Source organism: Typopeltis vanoorti, chromosome 3 (assembly GCF_054136105.1).
Source record: "Typopeltis vanoorti isolate ZY-2024b chromosome 3, IOZ_Tvanoo_1.0, whole genome shotgun sequence".
Classification (NCBI taxonomy): domain Eukaryota; kingdom Metazoa; phylum Arthropoda; class Arachnida; order Uropygi; family Thelyphonidae; genus Typopeltis; species Typopeltis vanoorti.
In genome coordinates this window covers 56342532-56365275 of record NC_143551.1, presented here as the reverse complement: position 1 = coordinate 56365275, position 22744 = coordinate 56342532, and the positions used below count along the sequence as shown (strand labels likewise).

The following is a 22744-nucleotide window of genomic DNA, read 5'->3' as shown; positions in this document are numbered from 1 at the left end:
TAGGATTACTTGGTTATTAAAGGACACACTAACAGGCAGAGATAAGGAATTATTTCTCTTTATAAGGCCTTGATACATTACATCTCAGGTCTTCTCACCCAGGTTTCTTGGAAATGAGCAGTGGAAAGGATCCAGAGGCAAGTGACTAAGATGGGAGTGGTCTGTGGAATTATTCCCATTGAGGACAGACTAAGGATTTGTGGGTTATAAAAGTCAATGGCTGGCAAAAAAAAAAAAAAGAAAAAAAAAGAAGGGATATGATGGAAACATGTAAGTTATTTTAAAGGTTTTATAGGATTGATGCAGAAGAAATATTTCAATACTTGGCTAGAGGGGTAGAACAAGAGATCATCCCTGGAAATTGAGTAAGAGCATGGTTAGCAATGAATCAGTGGAATAGGTTGCTAGAGTTGGTTGTGAGTGCTTCTGTCTGTCAGTGGGTTTTCAAGGAGAGGTACAATAGATACTGTGTGGATACTTTGGATCTCCCGGGATGAGTCTTCTGACTCCATGGAGGTGCAATGATAATAATAATAATATTGGCATTCTGGCAAATAACAGATTAATTTGGAGGAAAATTGTGGATAGGATTTTGATACCGATGTAAACTTTTCACATAGTACTATATATCCTGTACACACAGATGGGGGGGGGGGGGAGGAGGAAGGGGTAGACCATCAATGAAATGGATGGATGGTGTGTGTGTGTGTGTGGAGTGACTGATCTACAGAGAGTTGAAGCCTCCAGAAAAGCAAACAACAGGACTACATGGCAAGGCCTGGTGTGGCACATCACGAGCATCAGAGTGACCATACAGCATCTGTGGATGCCCAGTGAACATATAGATAGACACGGATGAGGGTACATATCAGAAATGAAATGGTGATGAAAGAAGAGTTAGCCAAACTCTTATGGGAAACAAGAGAGAGAAAATTTTTTTCACTGCATACCAAATAAAAAGAAGAACAGCCATGGAAGAATAACCTTAGTGAATGTAGATCACAGAAGAGTGTCAGAGATGAACTAGAAACAGCTGGTGTTTAAGTGATCACTTTATCAATGCTTTAATAAAGTAATCACTTTGTTAATACCTCTGTATCAATCTCTTTATTTGGACACAGCAGTGGAAATAGACTGGATATTAGCAAAGGTGACGAAGGAATGTGCAAGGGAATTAGCAATTTCCACAACCTGGTTGTTCATTAAAATCTCAGCATATGTATTGTTGTGTCGTCCTACCTAGCTAACTGTTCCATTTATGTTGTTGTAGCAAGGCTTATATGTTGGTTAGACATAACTGGTAATTAGTTTACGGAATTAACAACGCAAATGAAGTATATTAATCAAAGGTAACTTTAACGAATCACTTCTATATTTCGGCAATGTCACATTGCCATCTTCAGGAACATAAAGATATGGTATGTGCACGCAGGCACTAACACAAAGCAAATGAGGAAGAAAGCAAGAAACTAATATTGTTCCTAAAGTCCTAATGGTGCCCTCTTGTGGGCTAATTTGGTAGTCTTGGCTGTTGGGCTGAAGTTCTCATAATGTAAGTCTCCCAAATTTGGGGTAGTTTCATGCACCCAAATTTGTTGAGGTTAGGAACGTTTTTTTAGAGCTGCTGAAGATTCTTTGAATAATCTTTCGTATTTAAACTTGCTGCGATGAATTATTTTTGTTTTTTTCCAACGAATTTTATGGTGGGTATCTAAGGCATGGTCTGCCAGCCCAGAGCGGCTGTACTGGTGAAACCGGATGTAGTCTTTGTGTTCTGAAATCCTGATATTAGTTGTTCTGCCTGTTTGGCCAAAGTAGGACAATTTGCAGCTGCAAGGGACCTGGTATACACCAGGTAGGTCTAGGGGAAGTGGTTGGTCTTTGGTAGAGCGGATAAGGGATGCCAACTTTTTATATGGTCTGTAACAGGAAGTAAGGTCATATTTTTTGAGGATATTGGTTATTTTCTCAGAGGTGCCCTGGATGTAGGGGATGGTGATAGACTTGGTGTAATCTTTATTGTGGAGGGGGGTTGTGGTTTACTGGTTTTAGTATTTTTTTGGGGTTATAGCCATTGGCTAAGAAAGTGTTGAGGATGTGGTTTAGTTCAGTAGTCAGGGCCTTGTCATCTGAGCAGATTAATTTTGCCCTGTTATATAGTGTTTTTATAACCCCATATTGTTGTGGGGGGGAAGGGGTTGCTGAAACTACCCCAAATTTGGGAGACTTACATTATGAGAACTTCAGCCCAACAGCCAAGACTACCAAATTAGCCCGCAAGAGGGCACCATTAGGACTTTAGGAACAATATTAGTTTCTTGCTTTCTTCCTCATTTGCTTTGTGTTTGTGCCTGCATGCACATACCATATCTTTATGTTCCTGAAGATGGCAATGTGACGTTGCCAAAATATAGAAGTGATTCATTAAAGTTACCTTTAATTAATATACTTCATTTGCGTTGTTAATTCCGTAAACTAATTACCAGTTATCCATTTATGTTGGTTATTTATTTTTATCTTTACCTCTTTAATTTCCATTATACTTGGTTAGTTGTTGATTGATGCTCATCTGAATATAAAGAAATTTATATTATACTGCGCCACCCGATATTCAGATTAGTCTAAATAATATAGAGGAATCAATCATCAACTAAACTTATATTATCACTTTATCTTCAGGCCGAGATTATTACTAGTATCTAAGGCTTCCACAAAGGTCCGAATAATTTTATGAGCGGTGCAATGAAAGAAAATCAGGCAAACACCAAGTTTAACTCAACAAAAGAAAACATTTAATGTGGAAAAGTATAATATATATATTTAAGTATATCTATCTGCAAAAGGTTATCCAATTAAAATATTATAAGAATTCACATTCATACATTAATAACTTCTCAATTAGGTTTGAGGATCATGACTAATATTAACAATTGTTCATTCAAAAAGCATTAGTATTTCTCTGACATATTTCACTCTAACCAATTGGATGAATCACATCATAAATATATTAGCTCAGTTTAAAGTATTCAGAATAATTACAATCCATAAATTATCAAACATTCATTTATCAGTTCTTTATGTTCAGTCAATCAAGTTGCATATAGTTCTTAAAAGTTCGACCTTCAAGATGTTACAATAATTAATCTTATGACAGGCTACACTGTAATTTTTCTCAGTCAGATAACACTCAACAGAACAACATGAGACTTATTATTTTGAGGGGAAAGTACTTTAGTACATCTAACATCCGACCATTAATCGACATCACACCACAGCTAAGGTTAAAATATATCCGATGGAGTTAACAGTTATACCTTCACAGGTTACAGAAAGGACAACTCTTACCAGGTAACTGCTTCTACACATCGAATTCGCATAGGCACATTTGAAATTCTTGTAGACTTTTACTTTAAGGCTACACAATTCTGAAGAAACTTTCCACTATAATAACTGAATTATAGACACAGAAATACACAAGTCTTGATGCACTAGATTTCAGTTATCTACTAATTCCTTATTTTCTTCTATGTATTAACTTCGGTTCTGCACTATTCTTCCACAAACCACTCGGAAAATATTATAGTATCAGAACTCCCATAGAAGTAATTCACGATGCCTATTAATTCCCGGTCCTTTCGTAGTCGATTTACGGCATATATCAACTCCCCCTTCTGTTACACACAACTGGTCTCTCTCTCCCTTACTTACTTTTGTTTTCCAATCAACTATGTTCCTTCTTCCTGCCAAAATCTGGTTCTAACCAGTTCAGCTTATATCCACTGGCCTCTCTGTTTATACACAGTAGCTCACATTCTTCACATGAGCTAACTAAAATAAACTTCATTTCTCCTTCAGCAGCCAATCAAATCCAATCAGAAGAATTACATAAAATCACTCTTACGTACAGAAATAAAAAGATATATCATAATTCATATAATATACATTTAAATTTACATACACACAGTTTCTTATAATAAATTTTACAGAATAAACTAAATAAAATGAATGACATATTTATATATAGAGTCTTTTCATTATAATTACATATTCTAAGATTAAATAATTAATTAATAACAAACAAAACTCAGAGCATTTATATGAAGAATATATTACAAGCAAGAGACTAACAACAAATAATATTTATAAGTCTTGCTTATTACATGGTGGATTATGCTAAATGTGAATGAAGTATTAAAACATAAAATATCTTCATTCACAATTTAACAGTATGATTCATAATCTGTGACAGGAGAGCAAGATAATTGTTGTACTGAATATGAGTGATGCAACAAATTATAGAAAAATCAGTATCTCTGCTGTGGTCATCAAAATACTGCAGTGACTGCTTAGCCATCTTATTCAAAGGTGGATTGGATTACAGATAGCACCATAACCTTTATGGAAGATAGGCATGGTTTTGTTCAAGATAAGTGCTTAGCAATCTGCTCACACTTTATAATAGCAACAGAAGAGATGGATTGAGTGAAATGAAAGTACTATTACTTCCAGATTTTTAAAGCAAAACATTTAATAGGATTCTACAAGAGAGGTTATGATACAAAGAGATGGGTGCAAAGCAGGTCAGTAGTATAAATGACTATAAGGGGTGCTGAATCTAAGATAAGGAGAATGACTACTAGTGTACTATAGGTTTCTGTACATTGGCCACAGTTACACAACCATCATCATCATCAAATTCCTGCCATGTACCCTCAAGGGGTGTACAGGATATGACAGTACTACACGAAAAAATTACATCATTACTAACTTCCTATCTACAATTTTCCTCCAAATCAGTCTGTTACTTGTCAAGACTCCAACATTATCAGATCTTATATTTCTATCGTCTAAGGCACTTTGTACCATATCAATCCACCTATATCTTGGTCTTCCTCTGGGTCGTTTTCCTGCCAACCTGGCAGAGAACACTTGTTTTGCTAATCTTTCCTCTCCCATTCTATTTAAGTGACCATACCACCTGAGATTAGCTCTGCTAACGCATTCCTGGATGCTGACAATGTCAAGTTCTTTCCTAATATCCTCATTTTTAATATGATATTGCCATTGATGCCATCTGTTCACGCCTCTAATCTTTCTCAGGACTCTCATATCTGCGGTCTCTAGTCTTTGGTCAAGTGTTTTACTTCTGACCCAGCTCTCAGATCCATAAGTTAAAACTGGTTTGAACACTGTCTTGTATATAGCTAATTTAGTGTTCCGACTAATTTCTTTCTTATTCCATATGAATTTATTCAATTGACTTCCCACCATACCAGCTTTGTTGATTCTGTTGTCTATTTCTATATTTAATTTACCATCTTCAGTAAAAATCATGCCTAAGTAGCTGAAATGTTTTACTTGTTCCACAGGTTCTCCATTCACAACACAGTTGACATTTTCAATGATTCTGCCTATTTTCATTGTCTTTGTCTTTTTATTGCTGACCTTCATACCATATCTATTACAACAGCTATTCAATTTAGTCAGACAATCTTGCAGACTTGTAGTGGATTTATTTAGAAGTATAACATCATCCGCATAAAGCAAAGAGCTGACATTAACATCTCCAATTTTGATATCAGGTTTAATACCACATTCCTTCATAATGTGATCCATATAGATAATGAATAACAGAGGGGATAATGTACATCCTTGTCTCACACCAGATTTAACATTAAACTATCTTCCTGGACTTCCTTCACTTCTAACTGCTGACTTACAACTCAAATAAAGACTAAGTATTGCCTGATATAATGCCCCATCGATACCATATAACTGCAGTGTATTGAATAGCTTCTCTCTTGGCACCTTGTCATATGCCTTTTCCAAATCGACAAAACTTAAATACAGATCTTTGTTATATTCCCATGCTTTCTCGACTATCTGTCGTAAAGTGAAGATCTGATCCTGAGAGCCTTTATTTGGCCTGAATCAAGCTTGTTCTTCACCAAGTTTTTCTTGCACAATTCTTCTCAACCGTTTCTCAAGTATACTGGCATATATCTTACCAGGAACACTCAATAGGGATATACCTCTGTAATTCTCACATTCAGTTTTATTTCCCTTTTTATATATGGGTACTATGAGAGCTCTACTCCAATTATCGGGAATTCGTCCCTCTGTCCTGGCTTTCTGAACTATGCAGTGCAGCCAGTGTAAGACTCTTATACCACCATACTTCAGCATTTCTGGTCGAATATCATCTACTCCTGCTGCCTTTCCACATTTCAAGCCTTTGATGGCTTTTTCTACTTCAAGTATGGATATGTATTCCTGACTGCTTGCCTGGTCAGTGTTTTTTTTATCACTGTGCTGTCATCACTGCTTGTTTCATTTAACAGTTTTTCAAAGTAATTACTCCATACTTCAATGATATCTTTTTCTCCTGTTTTCATGTCACCTTTATCATCTCTAATTCCTTTTACAGCACTCTTTCCTCCATTCCTAAGCTTCTTCAACAACCTCCAGAATATTTTGCCACCTTCTTGATATTTATTTTCTATATTCTTGCCAAAGTCCTCCCATGACTTTTGTTTAGCTAGTTTTACACACTGTTTAGCTTTCTTACATTTGTCTCTGCATTCTGTAAGAGTAAAAGCTGACTTATTTGCCAGGTACTTATGATATGCTTTCTTCTTTTCCTTCACTGCCTCTTTAACTTCCTGTGTCCACCAGGGAGTTCTGATTTTTTTATCCTTGCACACAACCTCACCACATGCCTCTCTGGCAGAATCAATGTTTTCTTCAGAGTTTGCCACTGAATCTCCAAGGTTTGATTCCTGTTCTCAAACTCTTTAATTTTCTTTTCAATAATCTTTCTGTATTTTAGTCTACAGTTCACATCTGAGAGCTGCTCAACTTATATTCGCTTTAAAACTTTCTTATATGTTATTCTTTTCAATATGAAATTCAATTTTATCCTGCTCAAGACTAAATAGTGATCACTTCCAATTTCAAATCCTCTGTATACTCTGGTGTCCTGCACCAAGGAGAAAATATCACTATCAACAATAACATAGTCAATGAGACTTTTCTTATTCCTAGCCTCTTCTCTCCATGTGAATTTGTGCACATTTTTATGTTGGAACATGGTGTTAGTAATAACCAGTCCATGTCCTGAGCAGAAATCCAACAGATATTTGCCATTATTATTAGCTTTGCTCTTTTCTCCAAATTTTTCCAAAATATTTTTGTATGTCTCACAATCATTTCCTACTCTGCTATTTAGATCCCCAACAAGGACCAACTTTTCCTTTTTCATTGTGTCAGTTGCTTTTTCTAAAGCCTCAAAAAATTCCTCCACTTCTACCTTAGTAGAACCTTCTGTAGGACCATAGGCACAAATAAGTCTCATTGTCCAGTTCCCCATTCTCATATCTGCCCACATTACTCTACTTGAGACTGACTGCCATTCAAGAAGATCAGCCTCGTATTTTGTGTTGAATACTATGGCTACTCCTTTTCCTTGATTGTCATTGCCTGAATATAACATTTTGTATTTATTGCTCAGAAAGAGCTCACCAGTTTTGGTCTTTTTTGTTTCAGTCACCCCTATTATGTCGATCTGGCACTTATCTAATTCCTCAGCTAGCTCCATTTCTTTGCCATTCAGGCTTCTTACGTTGATAGTATCGATCTTTAACTCTGGTGATGTTGAGTTGGGGTTTGTTTTCAGATTTGTTCCAGTATCTGACTTTTCGCTGTTCGCCCTGGTTCCCTGGCAAAAACAATGAGGGCCTTGTTTAACCGGGCGACGCCCCAGCCGGCATGAAATTTTGTCATGTTGTACCATCATTTTTTATTTTGGTTTAACCAATAAGAATACAATTTGGTCGGCTAAATCTCAAATTGCCAGCCCATCCTCACGAGAAGGTGAGGATTGGACATTAGGTCAGAAGCCCTGGTCAGTTCTCCGCATTCCTTTAAAGGCTATGTGGAGGTCTCCTCTCAGTTATACAGCTCTGACCCTTAAGCACCCCAGTTACACAACTCGTATATTAAATATACTCAAGATGGGCTAGAGGGCAATATCCAGCTATCTGCAACTATATAACTGATACAGACTCTCTGTAGGCAATGAACAGACTGATTCTATGAGCATATGACAATGAATATCAATTCATTTTATTGGACAAAAATTACACTGTCAAGTTTTTCATTTTAAAATTTTCCCTACATTATTACTTGGGAACATCTTCATGGTTAGTATTTTATTGTTGATTCTGTGAGAACATGTCCCTTAAAAATACTAAACACTACTGACATTTACTCATATTTACTCAATACTAAACACTACTGATATTTTAATGTCTATAAATATTTAATTAATGAATATTATTAAGAAGGAACTTATCTGTTCTGATCTTTATCAGTAAAGCCATGGTACAGTGTTTCGAAATTTATCTACTAGAGCAATCCTTTCATTAAAAAATAATAATAATAATAATAAAATGATTTAAAATCAGGCATTTTATGTTATACCAATTCTTAAAATTCATACCTTACAGTTGATCCAATTAAGAAGGCTTGGACAGGAATCATTTTCTAAAGATATATCTGCAGTATGATCAATAACCTTGGATTCAAGCTGCAAAGTAGGCAGTAGTGGAATCTTGGCAAGCTGAGCAACAACTTCCCTGAAACTGTAACATAACCAATTAATTATTTTCTAATTATAATTAAAAGAAAAATTACATTTACATTAAGTAATGTAACAGTGATGTAAATGAACTTCAGAAGGTCACATTTTCATGTATCCTTCATATTAGGAAGAGCACAGTATATAGCTTGACAAATTAAAGAACTCATGAATTGTAAAGGAAAAAAGAAGAAAATTAAAAAAATGATAATCACCATCAAAGTTACTATAAATATACCTCTGATGATATGAAACAATCAACTCCAATTATACCAAAAAATAAAAAATAAAAATTTACTATATTTTTCTCCTTTGTATTAAGAAAACACTAAATAAATCACCTCAAGAAACTTAACATATATCTGGTCATATGCAATCTGGATCTTTCACCAAAAAGATGAGAAGAATCTTGACTAGTCTGGATATCGGAAAGTCTATTAGTTGCTAAGGTGCTGCCCCCCTTGCACCTGAAACTTAGCACCAAGCCTGTGACATCTCTGACTCTATATTCTTCTGCTATCTAGACATAGCTTGGAAGTCAGCAGGAAAGAGCAAATATCCATTTGCTCTTTCCTCAGTTCTCATCATAATAACATTTATATATATTATATATATTTATATATATCATATATATATGTGTGTGTGTGTGTGTGTGTGTGTGTGTGTCAACCCCACCTACCAAAAGGATGTAAACTTATCTTACTTTACCATTAATGGACTAAGGGTTAATTGATCTGGAAGACCTACTTCATTGCTAGGGACTTAGGGATGATGGTGGACAGAGAGAGTTGAAGTTCAAAGAGAGTACCACAAAAGTCAGTAAAATAGCTCAAAGGATTACTTGCATGTTGAAATACACACTAACAAGTAAAGATATGGAAGTTATTATCTCTCTTTATAATACTATGATTCAGTTGCATCTTGACTACTGTGCAGATTTGATTCACACAGGTTTCTTGGAGATCAGGTGTCAGAGAAGATTCAGAGACAAGTGGCTAAGTAACAAAATACTTACCACAGCTACATACAAGCTCTTAGTGTGGTTACGCTCTGTTGATGTGTTTGCCATCTGATCCCCATGGACAAGATACTTTGGATTCTTTTGTTAACTACCTAAACAGTCAACACCCCAAAATTAACTTCACAATAGAAAAAGAATCTAATGACTGCCTTTTCTTGCCACATTAGTCATCTGGCTTTCATATGGTTCACTGTGTTTTTCCATTTATAGAAAGCCAGCACACTCACACACAGGAAGGTATCTACATAAACAATCGCATCATCATCCATCCCAACAGTATGGTACTCTAAAAACACTTATACACAGAGCTACGACTATTTCTTCTAACGATGCAGCTCTATCCAATGAACTTAAATATCTTCACCATACTTTCCTGGCCAATGGCTACAGCTCCTACAAAAGAGATAAAATCTAAGTAGTCCTCTTACTTTCTCCATCCTCAAACACACACAATAACAAAAAACCACTATTCCTATTCCCTATGTCCGAGGCACATCTGAAAAAGATAGCCAAAGCGCTAATAAAATGTAACCTTCACACCACATGTTAAATTAGCAACTTTGATCTGCTCTACTAAAGATAAACTTTATGCCCTTGCATATCCTGTGTATGAAGTTCAATGTGACTGTGAAATATGGTAATTAATATTGAAGGACATAAAATGTATCAAGATGAAGGACATAAAATTGTGCGTGTGTATGTTGCTCACACTCACAAAAAGTTATTTGCAAATCTATAGTACATTTTTGCACTGTTTCCAATGTTTCTGCCTATTTTCATTGTCTTTTTTTTTTTAATGCTGATTTTCATATCAAATTTATTACAGCAGTTATTCAATTTGGTCAAGGAATCCTGCAGACTTGTCCTGGGAGTATAACATCATCAACATAAAGTAAAGAGTTGAGATTAACATCTTAAATTTTGCTATCAGGTTTAATACCACTTTCCTTCTTAATATGATCTATATAAAAGATGAATAATAGTGGAGATAATGTATATCCTTGTCGCACACCCGACTTAACATCAAACTATCTTCTATTAGCTCCTTCAGTTCTAGTTGCTGATTTGTATTGCTTGATGTAATGTCCCATTTACACCATATAACTGGAGCGTTTTGAACAGCTTTTCTCTTGGCACATAGTCATATGTCTTTTCCAGATCTACAAAACTTAAATACAGATTGCCTTGTTATATACCATTATTTCTCAACTATTTGTCTATGCAGTGTAGCTAAGTGACAATGACTTTTGGTGAGGATGCATCGACCAAAGCCAAAAACTCTTTCTTCTTATTACTGATACTTCCTGAATTAGCATACATAAACTGCAGCATCTATTTAAGTCCCCAACTAACACTGCACTTTGTATTGACTATTCCCACATGAAAAACTAGATTCTGCAATTCTTTGGCCATCCACAATTTGTCTCATGGATGATAGCACACACACACATACTTACATCCACCCTAATAGCTCATTTTCCTGATGTTGCATTTCCACACTCCTAGTGAATAATGCTTTCTCAAGACACCTAATTCCAAATCCATTTAACTGCAATCCATAAGTATTATATGTCCTTTTATCCATAGGTCGATAAATTGCCCATCCTAGGCATGGCATTTGTGATCATTGTTCCTCCTCAGCTTGCCCCTATCATAGTATGGCAGCAAGTTTACAATCTTTACTCTCCTGCTCTTCTGGAATTATTATTGGAAGAAATTTCATTTCTTCCAATAATAATTCCATATCTTCTCTCATAAAATATTTTTTGCTTTTCAAGAAGTCATTATGGGGAAAAAAAAAAAAAAAAAAAAAACATTTGTCCCATCTTTTGGCATCCTGATAGCTTCACTAATATTAATAATTTTAGCACCAGAGAAAAAAACATTAAATCACACTATCATTAAGTACTCCTCTTATCATAGAATCACCATAAAAAAAATTTCATCCTTACCTCACTTAGTCATATATTCCCTTCTTACTTTACCTTATGTTTTCTTCTTCTCAACTCTATCAATCACCTGAGATTTCTGCAATTGTTCAGACTCCATGTAAGTGCACTTTTTCTTTCATGAGGTACTTTACATTCTCTTGACATTCCACCACTGCACTTTCAACAATATTGCTGACACTAACATTTTCCCAACTTTTATTAACATTCTCTACTCTGCTCATCTCATATGATTTTTGATCCAAGTATCGCTTAAAATAAAACAAATCAATATGTCTCCGACATATTGAATGTTTCAAGTCCAATTAATATAATCCTATAGATTGCAACAGCACACCTAAAGCATGAAGTTGGTTTTTCTGGTTACAGGTAAGAGATGCTTAATGTTCATCATTTCATCTACACACACACACACACATACACAGAGAGGAGAGAGGGAGAGAGAGAATTACTGAAATTTAAAAAAATTTTAGTAATCGTAATACTGAAAATGTATAAAACAAGTATCTGTAATAGTGAAAATGTATAAAATAAGTATTTATTTCCTTTTATTTTTTTAAAATCTTTCTAAGAACAAAAGGCAATATTAATGCAAAAACAAACATATTTATATGAGATGGTCAATATACTAAATGCTGTTCCAAAGTTCTAATACAATATAATATTATTACCTGTGGAGTAATTCCTTATAGTAGCATCTGGAATCCAAGTATCGCTTAAAATTCTGAATACAAATACCAGCTTGCTCTTTGAAAGCACTGTTTAAAAGAAAAGAAAATTATCATTGGTAATCTAACCTTTTTATATCTGAAATTTTAGAATGAAATGAATAATTATTTCATGAATTAGCTATTTATTAATCAACAATGATATTTAAATAGGACTATATGCTCTTAAGGTATCCATTGTGAGATATGTTTTCACAAGGAAAATGAGATAAACTTTAAAGGATAATAAACTAAGTCAAAAGGATTAAATTTTTTGATACCAAAAGCCAGAAATGCAACACATACCAATTTATCTTTGCAACATAATGGATTAATCTTAAAAAAAAAGAGGAGGGGGAGAGAGAGAGAGAGAGAGAGAGAGAGAGAGAGAGAGAAAAAAATCATACTTACTGCAAGAATTCAATGAATTTGCAACATACAAATTTCCAAATTATTATAGATTTTATTTTGTCTGAAATAGGTGGTGGTTCTTCCTTTTAAGTCATTTCCAACCCTAGGTGACTTTGTACGCACCCACAAAGTATTCCTGATTTTCTTTCCCCAATCTCCCCCAATTTTATCCAGGCTCGGGACCGGCATATGGCTGGGACGTATTCATGACTGTAATCCTTGTGTTTCACGGAGCCTGTTCTGGTGGGATGAAAAACCCAAGTTTCCAGGTGAAAAAACCCCCTATCTCTGTATGAGACTGGCTAACTCACCTTTTGTCGAAAGAGACCGATAAAGGTTCTTCGTGTCACTGACAGGAATCAAACCCAGATCTTTCTGAAATCGAACTCAGTCAGTATAGACGAAGCCAAAGGGCTTCGTCTATACTGACTGAGCTATGGAGGCTCGTCTGAAATAGGATATTTAAAAAAAATAAGGTAAGTAACAGCACTTCACATGTGAAAAACACAGTGTATGCAAAAGGTATGAATGGCAGAACAAAGAATGGGTAATCTGTTTGAGCATATGACCATGAAATAATAGCATCACATAGGCTTAATGAGCCATGTGATCAGTTATAAGATGGGATGATAACTGTAAACATGATCAAACAAAGAGGCATGCTACAATCCAATTATCATGGCATACTATAAGCCTGATTCATTACCAAATGGCAGAAGTGTATATCAAGCAAACTAACAGGTTTTTGTTTGGTATAATGTTAGGCATATAGAAATGTTTTGGGAAAAGTCTAATAATAATGGTAAGTATTTGATGGATATCTGCTCAGGATACAGACTAGTCATAATTAGCACCATGTTTCAACATAAAGATGTGGAGAGAAGATACAAGAAATAAGAAAAGCTTGATTGATTATGTTATTATTGATAATGATATCTTCACACTGGTTTGCGATACAAGAATGTACAGACGATCTGAAACTGGAAGTGACCATCACTTTTAAGTAGGATAAAAATGAAGCATTGAAAAGAATAGTACGTAAAGAAAGTTATAAAAAGAATTCAAGTTGAGCAGCTTTTACAGGTAAACTGTAGCCTCAACCATGCAAACATTATTGAAGAAAAAAATTCAAAAATTTGAAAACAAGAACCAAACTTTGGGGTCTTGGTGGTAAACGCTGAAGAAAACACCGACTGATTCAGATAAGGTAGCATGTAGTGAAGTTGTCTGCAAAGATAGAAAAACAAGAACACCATGGTGGACACAAGAAGTTATGGAAGCAGTCCTGGAAAAGAAGAAATCATACTGAAGGAACCTAACAAATATGTTTGGTATTAGAAATCTTGAAAAATTATTAATTGATATAAGACCTAACACAGAGAGTCAGAGAAACTGAATTTTGATGGAAGGAATCATGAGAATCTGTGTGTAAGAGAGACAATGTTAGGCAACTGTGTTAATGATGATAATGGTTATTATTATGGAAATGATAATGAAGAGAGAACGATTGTGTTAGTCCAATTCGAATCTATCAACCATGGTCTGCATAAGTAAAGAACTAGATAAGAACAGAGATCTGCAAGTTGTTGAACTTGCAAATCTGTCATACAGACCATAGACAGGTGTAAGCAAAAGAGCATGCAGGTAAATTTATTAGTCTGTATACGAATGCTAGGAGTATCAGAAACAAAGGAGTAGATTTTGTGGCCTTGATTAATATATTGGGATCTCATATTCCGGCATTAGTGAGACCTGGCTATCAGAAGCAGACATACGAACTGGTATTGAGTGCAACAAGTACAGTATTTTTAGGAAGGATAGACAGGATAGGAGAGGAAGGAGCATGCTGCTAATGTTATCAAATGTCTTAAATCCAGTTAGAGTTGAGACCTATGACTACAATGCTAGTAACAATTTTTCATGTGGCAGTGAGTTTGAAACTATCTGTTGTGAGGTGGAGTCTAACAAGATTAAATACATGGTGGGGTGTTGTTACAGACCTGGTGGATCAGTTGCTAGTGACAAAGAAATGCATCAACAAATAAATACGATGGGAGCAAAACGAGTAATCATAATGGGTGGACTTTAATTATCGAAACATTGATTGGGTAGCTATGAAATCGCAGAATTATGAAACTGAATTTATTGAGCTGTTGTGAAACAACTTCCTCAAGCAGCATGTGACAGAAGGAACTCTAGGTCAAAGAGTGTTAGATGTGATTATAGTGTCAGAGGGAGGTTTCATTTAAAGAAGTAACTATTCTGATTCTGGTTGGTGATAGTGATTATGCAGTACTCCCTTGGGAAGTGACTAAGTTTATGAATGTTCCATTCAGAAAATGTTACATGCTGAACTATGAAGCAGGAAATTATGACCAACTGAGGAGTATAAGTTCAACAGAATGGTATCAATTATTGGATGGAAATGATATCAACAGTGCATGAGAAGTGTTTAAAAAATGCTCAAATGATGCAATATCAGAACGTGTCTCTAAAATTCAAAGAATAAATAGAGTAGGAGTGAAATGGAAGTGTGATCTAATTAAGCAAGAAATTCGTTAGAAAAAGATTATGTGGAAGGAATATTGTGTGTATAAGATGATATCAGTTACAATATTTATAAGCAAAACTGGACAGAAGAGTCACAATTGTACAGAAAGCTAAGTCCAAGTATGAAAAGAAACTGGCTCTGTAAGTTAAAGACAACCTTAAAGAATTCTATCGTTATGCTGCAAGTAAAAGAATGAATGAATCTGAAAGAATAACGCTACTGAATGCAGATGGTATGTAGGTGACTGATGCAGAAGTGATTGTTCAACTAATGAGCAGCCATTTTACTAAAAGCTATCAACCTGGTATATGCAACATTGAACTCACTGCTACCTCTGCGCTGTACAAGGATACTCATGTGAATGAGGAGGAAGTACTAGAGCTGTTGCACAAACTGAATAGGAATTCTTTATCAACACGGGTGCTAATAAAGTGTTCAGCTGAACTAGCTATTCCTTTGACCAGGCTATATAATATGAGTCTCAAACTAGGAAAGATTCTGCAGAAATGGAAAGAATGTATGATAATCCCATTTCACAAAGGTGGTGCAAAGACCGATGTATCCAACTATCGGTAATCAGTATCTCAGGAGTGGTGATGAAGATTTCGGAAAAATTGGTTAGGGCTTGCATTCAGAAATGGATTGACAGTAAATCTCTACTTTGCAATGAATAGTGTGGGTTTGCTAAGGGAAGGCGATGTCTTAGCAACTGGCTCACATTCTATAATAATGTTATCATTGAACTAGACAAGGGATACACCATGATACTTTTGGATTTTGCTAAGGCTTGTGACAGAATACAGCATGGAAATTGGTTAGGGCTTGCATTCAGAAATGGATTGACAGTAAATCTCTACTTTGCAATGAATAGTGTGGGTTTGCTAAGGGAAGGCGATGTCTTAGCAACTGGCTCACATTCTATAATAATGTTATCATTGAACTAGACAAGGGATACACCATGATACTTTTGGATTTTGCTAAGGCTTTTGACAGAATACAGCATGGAAATACTGTTGTATAAATTGAGGAATATGGGACTGGATTATAAACTATTAGCATGGATAAGAGGATGGCTGACTGACAGATATCAAAAAGTAGTATTCGGGGAGTGTGAATCTGAAAGATTCAAGGTACCAGTGATGTGCCTCAAGGATCAGTCCTTGGTGCATTGGTATTCAATCTTTATATTAAACCCTGGGAAGGATTTGACATGTGGCATACAGCTATTGCTGATGATGCAAAGATAGGTAGGTTAATCAGGAGTACTGCTGATATGCAGTACTTGCAGAATGATTTGAATAGGCTGGTGTAATAATTATTTTCATATTTATTTTTTATTAATTATTTAAGGATTTAAAGTATGTAATGATTAGATGCCTACTGCGCCATTTTTCTTATTTATTTTATATCATAGTTATCTGAGCTAGTTCAAACTGTCTATATACTTCAATTTCTAATTCATGCACAAAACTCGCAATTATTCTTAATCCTTTAGTCTATAACTTTTGTTTTACTCCCCCCCCCCCCCCCCCTCAAGGCTGTAAGTATGCTATTTCACATGCTCAAAGTGTAGACTTAGGAAAAGCTTCTGGCTGGAACCAATTTCTTTATCTACTTTGCTGTATTTCATTTGAATTGATCCTTAAAAATTATTTTTTTTATCGACTGGGCCATTAAGGATGGCGTAAAAGAATTGTCATTCCTTCCCTTACAAACAAGAGAAATATTCAGCTAAGCACAAAATTAACTCTTACTCTATCTCAAGCAACTCTTATTAATTAATCAGTCAGTCGTAGCTGTTACTACTCTTAGGTCACATAGGTTTGGTATGTTTATGAGACAGTGCACTGGCTAAACAAGATCAGGCAAGCCATTAACAAAACAAACATTAATTCATACTAAGACAAGTTATAACAACACATATCACGTGTCTAATTCTCCACAGATTCGCTTAAGCTCTGAGACAAAGAAATTATAAATACACATAACTTTTCAGACACTTGGATGGAACTTGACATGCTTAAACATAACTCACATTCTAAACAATAAAGACAAAATTTAAACCGCATTCATTCTTAGCATTACACAACATAAGCAAATTTTAGATCTCTATATTCTACTATTCACATTCAACTTGAAGTATGGCTTTCTGACTTCTCTAGTACTTCCTATGCTAATAATTACAGAACCTACATCAGTCGTTTGAACTTCACAATCTAGGATATTACTTAAAACATTCTACTCACAATCTTTGCCAGTTCATTACACAGTCCTAGATCCTTAAGGCTTACGGGCACTTCCTCTTCTTCCCTGCTAAAACTTTCGATCAGGCACTAGGTTACGGCTGCGATAATTCAGCACATATGTAGATCATCGAAGAATCATACAGTAGGATATCTTAAAAAGGACCGATATCATTCTCCCGACCTTGGTCCTTCAAATTAAGTCCCCTGGATTTTGGCAGGAAAACTCATAATCCAGTGACCTTCGCGATTGTCGCTAGCCTTAGGTCTATTTGCCTAATCCTGTCCGAGGCTTAATTTTAGTTACAATTCTAGTGGTTCTTATTTAAATATTCTAACAATTTGTTACCAGATTTAATACAGTAAAGTGAGTTATACATTATTTTAATTACAAGTATTTTATGTAATTTAATTGCTCATGTAAAATCAACATAAAAAAAAATACTTCTATTTTTATTCTATACGAGATTTTACACTGGAATTGTGGGCATTTGAAAATGACTGTCATTTCAATTTTAATAAATATAAAGTCATGCACTTCGGTGTAATTAGATATCTAATGTTGTATTATATTGGTGGGATTATGCTTGAAAACACTGATGAGGCTAAGGATCTTGGGGTTTTAGCAGAAAGATGACGTTCAAGGGTCATATAGCAAAAATTGTAAATACATCTCAGCAATAATGGCAATAATAAAATGAACGTTGACATGTAAAGATAAGGAAGTTATTTTGCTTCTTCACAAGGCCTTGATAAGACCTCACTTGGACTATTGCGTGTAGGTCTGGTTTCCTGCTTTGCATGGTGTATCTAATACAGTGGGGAAAGTGCAAAGGAGAGTGTCAAAAATGATATCAGGATTATGGAATATAGATGCAGACATTAGCAAACAGGAGAAAGAGTCGTGATGTGATTGAGACTTATAAAGTTCTTAAAGGGCTATACAGAATTTCAGTAGATGGAATTTTTCATTTATGGAGGGTGGGGAAAGGATGTGAGGGCATCCTTGGAAGTTGAGAATGAATGCTGTCAAGAAGGGGGGGGGGGGTAAAGACTAGATTTTTCTCTCATAGAGTAGTGCGTGATTGGAATGGGTTGCCACTGGATGTTGTGTGCAAGTAACATGAATGAATTCGAGACAAGGTATATATGAATAGTAAGACCTCCCTTGATAAGTTTCTGACTCATTGGAGGTCTCTTAATAATAATAGTAGTAATAATAATAGTAATTTGGCATGAAAATCAGCAAAAAAAAGTTCTAATGTGTATAATGCTATTCATTATGAGAAGGGCTACTACCCAGACTAGTTTAAACTTTATTGAGGTCTCATCAGTGAGAGCCAGACCCAGAAGAGATACCAAGGTTGAAGTAATGCAGAAGTCATACATTTCTCATATTTGACTTGGTGATTAATTTATGATATAACAAGTGAAAAAACTTTCAACGTCTATATCGATACCAGAGTACTTTAATAATAAAGTGATACACCTTTCACTACTGGTATATGGGAAATATATGACTTTTGCATTACTTCTACCTTGGAATCACTTCTTATTCTATTCTAATATATCTTAAACAAACAAATTCATGTCTCTCTTCTATGCAGATGCAATTACAATGGTAGAATCCATTATGATTGTGGTGCATCTGCTGATGCACAGAGGAAATTGTGGCAGGACAAGGTGTAGTTTCTCAACATGCCAGAGGGTGATGATGGAGTTTCTGTTGGCAAAGTTTTTTTGCATACTTCAACATAAATGTGTTAAGCAGAAAAAACTGAAAATTAGCTATGGTATTCTAAGAGGTTGAAGAAATAAATATATATATATATATCAATAATATGCATTTCTTTTAACATCTATTGCATTTCATATATTGTAATTTATGTGTTTAATTCTCTAGTTGTATTTTTTTTTTAATTCTCATTACATTTTAATAAAAATCTTTATTTACATCATGAAAAGCAGTGAATAGTCAAAAACACTTTCTCCACAACAACCATAGTGATTCAAGAGCACAAGCTCATCCAAGCCACTGAAAATTAAACTACTTTAATGATTTAAAGAAGTTTAAAATTAATGAAGTAAATATATTACTATAAGTACAAATGATACAGGTCTATCAATATAGTACAGCATAAACAAAAACAGGTTTATTAATGGCTGTACTTAACAAAATGTTGCAATAGCACTGCTCCCATAGCAGAAAAATTTTGAATTTTACTGAGATTGTATAGCTAATCTCAAAGGTTCTGCAAGATGAGGGTGGTCAGAATTACTGTTTGATGGCTAATTAATTCATCATGGATCTATGATATTGCATGGGGAAACATTAGGATAGTTGATGCCACAGAATTATCAGAAGTAAACCTACTGCTCTGACATTCCTCTTAGCCATATTTTTACATTTCATACTAGCAAATGTTTAATGTGTTTTGATCTCTTCTTGCATAATTTTTCATACATTAAACAAAGATTCATTAACAATTGTTCTGTCATGAAGGTTTGTTGCTCTAGCCCTTTTAATTAATTCCTCAGTCAACAATTAACTTCTTGATAGTGAGTGTTTCATATACAACTGATTCATCTTCATCACTTTCATTGTTTCTTTTCAGGATTCAGAACAATGTCTATAATTTCAGTCGGTATAGTGATGAACAGCAGGTGGTTCTTTGTCAATGTTCATTCATTCAGCCAGATTTTCCTCATTAAGCCTATTTGCTATACCTTTCAGCAGGTTCTGTAGCACTTTTCTGCATACGCAAGAAACTTATGAACAGTTATCTTCTTTCTCCTTTGATACATTAAATCCTACAAAGACATTGTCAACATTTCATTAGGGGAATTACCAAAAGTTAGGACAAGCTACAACTTATGACATCATTTCGTTAGTGCTCATGTTTGTACCTACTCCCAGCAACTGGCAACATACTAGAACACTTTTTCCATGTTAAATTCTGTAATAAAATTCTGTACAGGCTTGGCAACATTTATTACAGCATGAAAAGTGAGCAATACTTAGCCTTTATAGAGTGCAATATTTCTTTTTCTTTGATATGAAACGTATCAAAGAGCATTTACTGCCAAACTGCCGATCCCTTACACTGTATAAACATTTTTCTTACAGAGGTGTTTTGCTTTGGGGTAAGCTGAACAGTTGCACAGGATAAGAATTTTGCAATTTTCCAGGCCTACACATGTGCATTTGGCTTGGGCGTCAGGAACAACAATCTTTTCAATCATTCTAATATAATATCGATGGTAATGTCATTTTTATTTGCATGATATATTGCAGGGTTAAATTTTAATACCCTTCAAAGATCTAGGGCATTAGTTTTTCCTGTTACCAGTGGCCGACATTTGAGTATGTTTGCTGTATGTTTCAGTACTATTCTAGGATACGAACTCTATCCTTAAAATGTGTGAATCTTGTTAGCACTTCTTCATCATGCAGTTTCTTCAACATTATACATTTGATTAAGACTGAGGCAACAAGTCAGTCAGCTACAGCTGAGACTCAGTTATAAGTTCAGCAGATTCATCCACATACTCAATAGCAACTTTGTGGTTTGCAGACCATTTTATCCCATGTGTTATAGATGGAAGTCCCATGACACTTCTTAAATCTGTAAAGCCATCTTTCATTATAGTCACACTCATTTTCTAATTTAAGTTCTTTAATTAATAACGTAGCCTGTTCTATTAGCATACTATATGACAAGTTTACCCTGACATTATTACACTATTTCATAATCACATGTTTTTCTACATGTAATAGCGTTACATTAAGTATTTTTATTTTTTGTGATGTGTGTGCACGCATGCTGAAAACATGTCACTGAATGAGAAGATGCATATATTAAGTAAGTTATCATAATCAATTTTTTGTTATGGAAACTTGGATGAGTTTACATCAAAAAAAAAAAAATAAATAAATAGAACATATCAGTTGATATACAATTGTTATTAAGTGTAGTTTCTGGGAAAATTCCCATGCTACTCCTCTTAAACACTATTAATATAATTACGGCTATTATAGCCTGTTTTTGTTTAGGAGGTGTCCCTTATTTTAATATATTGGCTAACATTACTCAAAAAAAGGGGTATATATATATATATATATATATATTTTTAGGGCATTATGGGTGAGTATAGAAGGCAATTATGGCAGAATGAAAGAGGTGGAAGATCTTGGAATTGGAAGGCATCATAGAATCAAAAACAAGGTATGTATAAAAAATTTTTTCCACCTCTTTTATTCTGCCATAATTGCCTTCTATACTCACCCATAATGCCCTAAAAATATATATATACACCCCTTTTTTGAGTAATGTTAGCCAATGTATTAAAATAAGGGACACTCCTAAACAAAAACAGGCTGTAATAGCCATAATTATATTAATACAATTGTTATGCTTTCTGAGGTACACGAGACATCCATAATATGAATAACCATAACAAAACATTATCCATTTTGGATTTCGGTTTATTAATAAATAGGATGCTGACTTTTAGAAGTAAGGATATTATAGTTCTACTGTACACTGCTTGGAAAAGAGTCAATGGACACCCCCCCACACCCCATGGGCAAGGTGCATTGCACCATATAACGAGTCACGTGTTTGTAGTCAGTATAAATAAGAGAAATATGATTCTCCCAAGTCAATGCAACTGTGTCCAGGTGAAATGGCTGCCAGAAGGGAATTAGAGTTTGAAAGAGGCATTGTGATACGATGTCATGTTGCAGGCCTATCTCTTCAGCAAATTGTTGACAAATTGGGCCATCCCAGGTCAACAATCAATGATACCATACTGATATGGAAACAGAGGGAGTCAAATGCAAGTGCTACAAAAGATAATATGTAAAACAATCATTTGTTGGCTGATACGTTGAAAGCAGAGTTCTGGGCATCGACTAAAACATGAATCTGCACAAAAACATTCAGAATCGAGGCTCACAACATGGGTTTCCATAGCAGGACTGCAATATGCAAGCCACACACTACCTGAATCAACATGCAGTGTCATCTTCAGTGGTGCAAAGAGTGTGTACAGTGGGATGTGGAAGCCTGGAAAGCTGTATTATGGAGCAATGAATCATATTACACCCTCTACCGAGCAGACGAACTTATGAAGTTCATAAAGCATTCAGCAAATGAAGAGTAATTTTATGAATATTACTGTCATTGATTAGTTTAATCATTTCTGCTGGTAATTCATCAGA

The 22744-nt window shown here is 35.0% G+C and overlaps 1 protein-coding gene across 4 annotated transcripts in view; it reads right to left on the bottom strand.

Annotated features, from left to right (window-relative positions):
- LOC150108169 (RB1-inducible coiled-coil protein 1-like) overlaps positions 1-22744 on the bottom strand; it is a 611254-nt gene that overhangs the window by 478873 nt on the left and 109637 nt on the right. For all 4 annotated transcript variants that reach the window (XM_090390625.1, XM_090390624.1, XM_090390626.1 and 1 more), the window contains exons 6-7: positions 12280-12366; positions 8501-8642 (exon numbers count right to left, since the gene is read on the bottom strand). In XM_090390625.1, the coding sequence (XP_090246751.1) occupies positions 8501-8642; positions 12280-12366 (229 nt within the window). The remainder of the gene's footprint in view (positions 1-8500; positions 8643-12279; positions 12367-22744) is intronic.